The following is a 10,000-nucleotide window of genomic DNA, read 5'->3' as shown; positions in this document are numbered from 1 at the left end:
CTCTACTCTACCACCTCACTGGAGCCAGCAGGGCATCCATCATGAACAGCATCAAACCTGAGAGAAACTCTAGCTTGGGATGTAAGGCATCAGATAGGGGAAAGGAGCACCAGGAAGCTGGACAGATATCTTCCAGTGTTTCTTCTGGTACTTCCTTGTTACACAGTGGAGTGTCTAATGAGTTTTATTATCTCTGCAACACCATGGATGATTCCTTCAAAAAATATTACAAAGAAAAGCTGAAGGATGCACAGACCAAGGTTCTGAGAGAAACATCATTCAAAAGAAAAGATCTCAGACTCTCTTGGCAGAAGGTCATTAACCACTGCAATGATAAAAGACTTTCAGCCAAACTTTCGGGACCTCCTTCTCAAGAAAACCCCAATCCAGTTCATCTGCCTGCACTACAGAAAACAGACACTGTAAAAAACCCTAACCATGAGGTGACGAAAGAGATGGTGAAGCAGCAGAACATCGCTCAGCCTCAGGTTCCTCGAGTGGGCTGTAGGAAACGCTTGACCCTGGAACAGAAGAAGCTGTCCAACTCCGAGCCAGAAAAGCTGCACCGTCTGGGAGATGGACCGACTCACGTGACCTGCCGTTCTCTCGGAAGTGAGAGTGATGGTCTGCTCTCAGAAGAACATCTCGGTCAGCATGGTCTCGTCTCAATCAGACGTAAAATGTTTGAGGTGAGAGGACGTGCCATGTCCGCCTGCAGCTTCTCCAAAAGTACTCTAAAGCATTTTCAGCAGAAGGCCTTGGTAGCGTATATGGAGCGTAAGACTGGCAGTAAGGTAGCAGAACCTGAGCAGCCATCTCCACAGGTAGGAAGGCCTTCTGACTGGGGTCCTAAACCTTATCCAGGATTCAAGGAGAAGCCCATAAGGCCGCTCTCTGCTAGCCCTATTCATGATTCCATCAGATACCACCAGGTCACTTCTGCACCACATGGAGCTCACTCGTCCCTGTTCCGCTGGAGAGAAAGACCATCACCTCCATCAGATAAGTCTATGTCTGTGGAAGATCTCCTGGAGGAACTACAGCAGCCTTGCTCACATCGACGTGGCAGCACTTCAGCACCTTATTCCTTCTACCAGGTGTGTGAAGCAGATTCCTTTATAAACGTCAACTCAAAACTGTAACCTCTAAAATAAACATAAATACACACAATACATCAGTAGCGTACGAGCACAATTCCAGAAAAGATCACAGGCTTGGACATGGTTCCACAACCTTCTGTCTATCTTTACTTCTGAGATCCTCTTTTTCTACTCAGTAACCTCATCAGCTACAATATGTTCCTCTAGAGGTTCCTGTGCAGTAACACTTAGTGCCCTGTGCCAACTGTTTTGAGACGTGTTGCAGCCATCAATTACAAATAACCGTCTGTTTTCTTTTAAATGGTGCGTCTGCTCAGATTTACGCATGTGAGATGTTTTCTGTGTTCGATTGTAAAAATTATATGAGATTAACATTCGGTTTCTCTACATTTTGCACCACGTCCTTTCATAGAAACACACAATAAATAATAAACACAAAAACACACAGATGAAGGAAATATTAATACTTTTACTGTTTAATTTTTACTTTTTTTCCCCCAAAGACACAGAAACCCTTCACTTTTTCATCCCATGATGGAGATCTTTCCAGGTAAGTGTTTACTGCTCACACTGAGGCACTACACTAATCTGGATCATTCAGAGTTTTTACATCGTTTCCAAAAGTTGCTCCTCCACACTGAAACATCTGAAAAACACTCACGATTGTGTGTGTGTGTGTGTGTGTGTGTGTGTGTGTGTGTGTGTGTGTGCCTTTGTATGATTTGTAAATATAAAACATATCCTGTGTATTTAGAGTTGAGAGTGTGGAGGGAGAGAGAGCAGTGTGGAAGGAGAACTCAGCATGGGTTCCATCTCAGCAGAAGGTCCGAATGTTGGTGTCTAGAGGGAAATCAATGGAGGAGCTTGGAGCATCTCCTGTTTCCAGGCCAAAAGTTCTCAGTAAAAGCTCGGATCAGCTTGATCAGATTTACGGAGAACACGTCGTGTCTAAACAGAAGAAGAGACAGAACTCTGGACCTCTGGTTGGTTCTGAGGATGATGTTCCTCTTGACCCTGACCACAGGATCTTCAAGGAACCAGGTTCATTAGAGCTCACACCTGCAGTGGGCCAGTCTCGGAACAGACCAGCTTCTGTATTGGGTAAAGAAAGCAGAGCCACAGCTACTGTGGGTTTTTTCAGAAGGTCCAGTGAGAACAATCTGATATTCAGGTACCTCCAGTTTCTTGTCGATTCTGCAGTGTATCAGTGAGAACTTTGAGAGTTCAATGAAAATCAATCTGTTTCTGTCTTTTAGCAAAATGCAGGCAGTTCCTCAGAAAGTCTTCTCAAAAAAGGATGGCGATGAGAGTGATGTCCACCACGTTCATGAAGTTCCTCTCAGCTTTGGGATCACCACTGACCGCAGCCTGTGGCTGTTACCCCCTGGGGAAGATGGCGAGAAAACACCTGAGGACACAACATCTTCTCATACACCTCCCCATCATCCTCAGATCACATCTGTTTCATCTGGCAGGACAGAGTCTGGGTCTGGGTCTGGGTCTGGGTCTGGGTCTGGGTCAGGATCCGGGTCTGAGTGTGAGTGGTTACCAGTGGCTCCTCTCCCTGCACAGGATGGAGCTCAGGACAGAAAGAAGAAAGCAGACAGGAAGTGTCCTGTAGACCAGCGTGAGTGGGAGACACTGGTACAGGATGTGGTCTCAGCTGATCCGTCATTAGCTCATGTTCTTTATCCTGTCGCTAATCGAAAGACGGCTGTCATGCTCATGGAGCAGATGTTATCTGAAGACAATCTGTTGATGGAGGATCACTACAGGAAAAAGCAGGAGCAGAAGGTTTTCACACTTGAACAGGTTACATACAGGTGAGTAGCAGACAGTTTTATATTACACACACGCACGCACGCACACACACACACACACACACACACACACACACACACACACACACACACACACACACAGCTGTTAGACCTTATACAGCTGTGTGTCCAGTCAATTAAATGAGCTACAGCTGAAGTGTAGAAACATCTTAAAGATGATGCAGGAAAATGGGATGAGATCAATTTTATAGACACTAATATAAATATAGTTATTGATTTTCATGCCACACTTATATAAATGTTAATATCTTGGGCAATAATGTGCAACAACAACAACAATAATAATAATAATAATACAAACAATAATAAGAAGAAGAATAACAATAACAACAATAATAATAATAAAACTGTTACATGTGCAGTAACTTGTATTGTATAACTTTATTATTGTAGTCTGATCTTTTTTTCTTTATCTGTTTCACTGTTACACTTTTCACACAGTATATTTGAATAAAATTGGAAATTCATTCTGGAACAGCATCTATAATTTTATTTTACTTTACTTTTACTGTGAGAACTGCAACCCAACAATTTCCCTCTGGGATCTATAAAGTCTTCTGATTCTGATTATATATAATTATTTAAAAATTAATGTAAAAAGTTAAAAAGTGTTTAATGTCCAGCAAAAAAGGCCAAAAAATACGAGAATAAATTCCCAGATTTTCTGTGACCTCAGGCTTTTGGCGGGAATGTACACACTCTGTACTCTGTAGGTGCTGAATACAGGTTCAGTCTGTTCTCGGTCTTGATTTGCTCTGGCACTGTGTTTTTTTAAGAACGTCTGCTGCTGCTGCTGATGATGATGATGATGATGATGCTGATGATGATGGTGGGAGTGTCACAGAAAAGAAGGTACATGTATTATTATACACTAGGGCTGTAACGGTACACATATTTGTCCCGTGTGGTTTCGGTACAGGGCGCACGTGTACCAGTCCTTTTTTGCATGTGCAACATAGTTACAATCCGAGTTTCCTCAGGAACATATTAAGTGGCGGACCAGCAGACTTTGAGTGTGAATGAAACTGAAATGACATGTACAGGGTTACAGTCAGTCAGAGGAGTTCAGAGTGCAGTTTAGTAGGAACCTCAGTACTCCTGCTGCTCATCATGCAGATATCTGTTCAGAGAGCCAGGTGTGTGCAAAACTGATGCACACACACACACACACACACACACACACTCTGGAGTTCTGGGTGTGAACATTAACTGTCACATGACTGGCACGAAGACGCAGGTGTTCCTATTAAAGTGCTGTTTGAATGAATAAATATTGTGATAAATAAAAATCTCTCTCTTTTTTTCCGGACACAGAAACAGCTGATGAATCGAATCGAAGAGCAGCTGAGATCTCTGGCGGGATCACGCTCATCACTGCAGGGCGAGGAGAAGGAAATCGAAATTCTGGGTAATTCCCTGGAGGTTCTGGTGCGTGAGCGTTGTTTAGCGGCCGAGCTGGAGCGCTACAAACACTTCATTGAAGACCTGGAGCGCGTCATCAGCCTGCTGCTGTGTCTCTCAGCACGTCTGGCTCGCGTGCAGAACGCCCTGAGCACCGCGGACGAGAACATGGACTCGGAGGAGAAGGTGAGATCAGACTGCAGACGATTAGAATTAGATCCGCGTTACATTATGAAACACGTTCCTGTTATCACACACACACACACACACACACACACACACACACACACACACTACTGTGAGGTCTTTATCAGGGTCAGTGTTCACGGCTAAACCTTCCTTCACACAGCAGCTGTACATGAAGTCATTTCCCTGAGGGTTCACGTTAGGTGTGTCTGAGGCTGACATGAGAAATAAAAGTGGTGTAGACACGTCTTCATCTCTACACTGAGACACGTGTCCACACTGATACACAGCTGCAGAGGGAAATAATATTTTTAGTGGAATTTTACTTAGACTGTAGAGGAAAGTGAAAGGTTTGCTTGTCTCAGCTGAGCGCGCGTGTGTGTGTGTGTGTGTGTGTGTGTGTGTGTGTGTGTGTGTGTGTGTGTGTGTTTTCACTTTGCCTGGATAAGCAGTTCCTGGTAGTGTATCACCGAAACTACAGTCTAGTTTCGGTGAGTTTCACATCTGCACTGCCCCCTGGTGGCAAATACTGCAGCACAGGTACAGATAACCCTGGAAGTCCTCACTCAGCAGTGAGTTCCTGGACCATTACTTGAATCTTCATGGATCTGGCTTTGTGCACAGGGGCAATGTCATGCTGGAGGTTTGGGTCTCCATGTTAATGGGAAGGAAAAATTTCATGGTGAAAACAGAACCACATATGGCTGGAAAAACCCAGATATCCCAATACTTTTGGACAGTGCATGTACTTCATGTATCTTTTTGTGATGGAACACTTTCATGGTATGAAGGATCTGACCAGGCATTCCTCAGATACACTCACACACTTACACTTCTCTAGATCAGACACATCCACCATTCAAATGTGTGCAATCTGATCAGTGATCTTCTGATTCGACCTGCACTGTGAAGTGAACTAATCAGAAATGGTTGTAAAAAATTCTGTTCAATCTCATGCTTCATCTGTATCTGTTCCTCTGCAGGAATCTCTGGTCAGTAGACATCATCTCTTGTGCAAACAGCGGGACGATGCCACGGACCTGAAGGAGATCCTGGACCGGCGTGAGCGCATGGTCTCCACGTTCCTGGCCAAACAGCTGACAGAGGAGCAGCTGCAGCAGTACCGTCGCTTCGTCCAGAACAAAGCCTCGCTCCTCATCCGCCAGAAAGACCTGGACGAGAAGCAGCGGCTCGGGGAGGAGCAACTCGAAGCTCTTCTGAATAGCATTCCTCCCTGAACCATGCCATGTCTGTCATGTGAGGAACTGAGGAGAGAATTAAAGAACATCCATGTGTGCTGCTGAGTCCCAGTATGAACTACTGATCTTCTGATCTACTGAACTGATGAAGCCAAAACCTAAAGTAGAAACCCTTTATAGAGATATTATTTGTAATTGCTGTGTGTGTGTGTGTGTGTGTGTGTGTGTGTGTGTGTGTGTGTGTGTGTGAGGTGAAGGTTTTTGTTAGTTGAAAATCTTGTGTTTAATTTATTTGAATAGTGAATAATGCACTCGACCTGAAGACCAAACCCTGGAGAAAAGCACTTTGTTGTTCTGAATCTGTACATTTTGAACTGTAACACACACACACACACACACACACACACACACACACACACACACACACACACACACAAATGTCTATTTATTTTTACTGATGTTGCGTCCAAAACATTTTCACTTACATTTAGATGGAAAGTTCATCAATTTAACCCAGACCTGCTCCAGGTCAAGATCAAGTCTCACTGGGTTTTGTGGAGTAAGACGGTGATACAAGATGAGACGACATGAGATAAGATGAGACGAGACGTGTGAGACATGTTTAGAACAGTGGACTGTTGGAATAAGGCTGTTATAAAGTGTAATAACGAGACAGTGAGAGGCAGCTGGTGTTCACAGCTCTCAAACAGATCTTCTTTCCTCTGTGTGTGTGTGTGTGTGTGTGTGTGTGTGTGTGTGTGTGTGTGTGTGTGTGTGTGTGTGTGTGTAAATAAAGAGCAGGTAGAGATTTACTAATGGAAAATAAATCTAAATCTAATATCAGTTTTTCTAAAAGGAATAAATGTAAATTGTGCTTCTGTCTGTGTGATGATGATGATTATGATGATGAAGATGAAGATGATGATAAGTGTACAATGGGCTCAGGAGCTCTACAGCACTCATAACTCTACAGTGTAGAAATACAGGAAAGGTTTTGTGTGTTTATGTGCACTGTACATGCATATTGTGTAGTTTTGTGTGGTTGCAATTAACATTGACAGAGACACATAGTTCTTCAGTTTTGTGTTACTTTTCATACTGAACCAGTTTTAAGAAAATAGATCATTTTTCCTTCAGTGTTTTTTTTTAACACACACACACACACACACACACACACACACACACACACACACACACACACACACACACAGAGACAGATACACAGAGCTACAATGAGATACACTGAGACACAATTAGATGCACTGAGATACACAGAGATACACTAAGATAAACAGGGCTACACTAAGATACAGAGCTACACATAGATACACAGAGATAAAATGAGATACACGAGCTACACAGAGAAATACAGCGCTACACTGTGATACATTAAGATACACTGAGATACACAGAGCCAAAGAGAGAAGAGGGTGACAGGAGAAGAAGCATATGGATTATTAAGTCTCCTTATTGTTGTATGAAAGTTAAGTCACTGTGCAGTTTGGACTCTGGTAAGATTCACTCTGGCAGCAAACCTAAAAGGGAGAAGCAGAAGGAAACACAGACATGAGGATCTCTGGGATAAGAGACGACCCACCACACCACCATCAACAAACCTGAGTGAACGTGTGAGAGTGAGGAGACGACAACATCCAAATATCCCAGTTCACCAAACACTCCATATCCATGATCCCTCCAGATCTGCTCCTTTACCTCATAAACACCTACTGACTAAACACTCCACTAAATAAATGTGTTCAGCCTCGACTTGAACACTGAGACTGTGTCTGAGTCCCAAACACTGATTGGAAGGTTGTTCCATAACTGTGGGGTTTATAATAGAAACATCTGCCCCCTGCTGGAGTCTTCATTATTTGAGGTACCAACAAATAGCCTGCACCTTTTGATCTAAGTAGGTGTGGAGGATCATCCTGGTACAGAAGTTCACTCAGATACTGCGGCGTAAGAGCGTTAAGTGCTTTATACGTCAGTAGTAGTATTTTATAATCAGTGTGAGATGTAACTGGGAGCAGTGTAGAAGATTAAAACAGGGCTGATGTGATCATATTTTCTAGATCTAGTGAGGACTCTTGCTGCTGCATTCTGGACTAACTGAAGCTTATTTCTGCACTTACTCCAACACCCAGACAGTAAAGCGTTACAGTAGTCTAATCTAGATGTTACAAAAACATCTACTAGTTTTTCTGCATCCTGTAACGACATCATATTTCTAATTTTAGCAATATTTCTAAGGGGAAAGAAGGAGATCCTGGTGATATTATTCACGTGAGACTCAAAGGAAAGACTCGGGTCAATAATCACACCGAGGTCTTTGACTGCTGTACACGCTGAAACAGAAACACCATCCAGAGATGCTACAGAATCTGAAAGTTTACTTCTAGCTGCATGTGGTCCTAGTAAAAGTACTTCCGTCTTATCTGAGTTGAGCAGAAGAAAGTTATTAAGCATCCACTGTCTAATGTCCTTTACACACTCCTCAACATTGTTAAGCTGATCTCTCTCATCTGGCTTTGCTGAAATATACAGCTGTGTGTCATCAGCATAGCAATGGAAGTGAATCCCATGTTTATGTATAATTTCTCCAAGAGGCAGCAGATAGAAAGAGAAAAGCAGTGGGCCTAAGACAGATCCTTGCGGAACACCAAACTTTACCTCAGAGAGTGTGGAGAACTCACCATTTACATCAACAAACTGTGAGCGATCAGTCAGATAAGACCTGAGCCAAGAGAGAGGTGTTCCCTTTATTCTAACAACATTCTCCAGTCCAGCAAGCAGGAGATGATGACCAATGATGTCAAAAGCTGCACTAAGGTCGAGCAAAACAAGTAGAGACAAAACCCTGATCAGAGGCTGTGGCAGCAGGGGCGTGACCGAGCGCCGGTTTGTGAATGGAGGGCGAGGCCGAGAGCAGGTAGACACGAGAATGACACACCTGAAGGGGATTATGACTAATGTGTGTTCTTTCTCTTGCAGTGATCAAAGGGAGCATTTAAGGAGGAGCGAGAGGTTTTGTGTGTGTGTGTGTGTGTGTGTGTGTGTGTGCTAGTGCTACTGGGAACATAAGGCTGCAGCATTGAGCATGGAGATTATGAAAAAATTAATGTTTTCTTGATTTTGAACCTGTCCTGTAGTGGTCTTCTGTTCCCCGAACCATTCGCTCTCCCACAGAGACTAATAACAGTCATTTACCACCTTAACTAGCGCCGTCTCTGTGCTATGATGAGGCCGAAATCCTGACTGATACATTTCATAAATGTTCTTCCTCAGTAGATGTGAGCAGAACTGCTGTGCTACAACCTTTTCTAGAATCTTGGATGAGAAGGGGAGGTTTGATACACAGAGATACACAGAGATACAGTATAACGGTTATGATGATGATGGTGAATAATGATAATGATGAATGTTGAAGATGATGGTGGTAGTGATGATGGTGAATAATGTTAATGGTGATAACGGTTATGATGATGATGATGATGATGATGATGATGGTGACTGATGATGATAATGAAGAATGTTCCTACGGTGTTTAAAGTTCATACTCTGTGACACAGAGAGGAAATATTGGCAATTTAGTAGTTAAGCCTTACCCACTTGCCTGGGGCCCCTGAGCAAGGCCCTTAACCCCAAAGCTGTTCAGTAGTATTAATGGGATAAAATGTAAATGCTCTGGATAAGGCGGTTGCCAAATATCAAAAATGCAATCATTCTTCATTAAAGAGTGTGTCGTTTTATCCCAGTCTTGTACATTGTGTTTCATGTGTAAATTCTTTCTGTAGAAATCTTCAGTGTGCCGTTTATTTCCAATCTGATGATTTTTGAACATTTCTGTATGGTTATAGATGTTTATTGTTTTGCACAATAACATTTCAGTATGTTAAAGTGATAAATTTTTACTAATTAGATTACAAACAGCATCATTTTTAATATACAAGCAATAATTCATATTTAGATTTTTATATTTCTATTTTTAGCCTCAACACCCAGAAAAAAGCAACTCATGAGATTTACCAGGAGTTTGTTAGATCTATAATAATAAAAAAACAATCTAATAAATGGAAATCGTGTGGAGATAGCTACACAAGACGAGTGAGACCAGGAACAGAACGGTTTTCTAACCCACACCAAACTGCAGCTTAGACCAGAATCATTCTGAATATAAAAAGGAATTAAAATCTGCTTTGGAATAAATTATTTACAGGTTAAAACTGCATTCGAATCAGTTGGATTACAGCAGTGACAGTCACACAGCCTG

General features: G+C 42.6%; 2 protein-coding genes across 7 annotated transcripts in view; one reads left to right on the top strand and one right to left on the bottom strand.

Moving 5' to 3' along the window:
* Positions 1-6,789, top strand: part of shroom1 (shroom family member 1) — a 22,330-nt gene extending 15,541 nt beyond the window's left edge. For 5 of the 6 annotated variants that reach the window (XM_083564308.1, XM_083564312.1, XM_083564311.1 and 2 more), the window contains exons 2-8: positions 1-1,097; positions 1,604-1,650; positions 1,855-2,271; positions 2,357-2,923; positions 3,718-3,793; positions 4,256-4,528; positions 5,512-6,789. The exon at positions 1-1,097 is cut by the window's left edge and continues 1,463 nt beyond it. In XM_083564308.1, the coding sequence (XP_083420434.1) occupies positions 1-1,097; positions 1,604-1,650; positions 1,855-2,271; positions 2,357-2,923; positions 3,718-3,793; positions 4,256-4,528; positions 5,512-5,766 (2,732 nt within the window). In that variant the 3' untranslated portion in view covers positions 5,767-6,789. The remainder of the gene's footprint in view (positions 1,098-1,603; positions 1,651-1,854; positions 2,272-2,356; positions 2,924-3,717; positions 3,794-4,255; positions 4,529-5,511) is intronic. The other variant, XM_083564313.1, reaches the window with a different exon arrangement.
* A 2,787-nt stretch (positions 6,790-9,576) lies between these two features.
* The window catches only part of sowahaa (sosondowah ankyrin repeat domain family member Aa), a 2,251-nt gene continuing 1,827 nt past the window's right edge, over positions 9,577-10,000 (bottom strand). The window contains exon 1 of the mRNA XM_083564377.1: positions 9,577-10,000. This exon is cut by the window's right edge and continues 1,827 nt beyond it. The gene's annotated coding sequence lies outside the window, so the exon portion shown is untranslated.

The sequence above is a fragment of the Silurus aristotelis genome, assembly GCF_946808225.1.
Source record: "Silurus aristotelis genome assembly, chromosome: 16".
Lineage (NCBI taxonomy): Eukaryota > Metazoa > Chordata > Actinopteri > Siluriformes > Siluridae > Silurus > Silurus aristotelis.
Note: the sequence above shows the minus strand (reverse complement) of the source record. Positions and strands in the feature narration are given on the sequence as shown.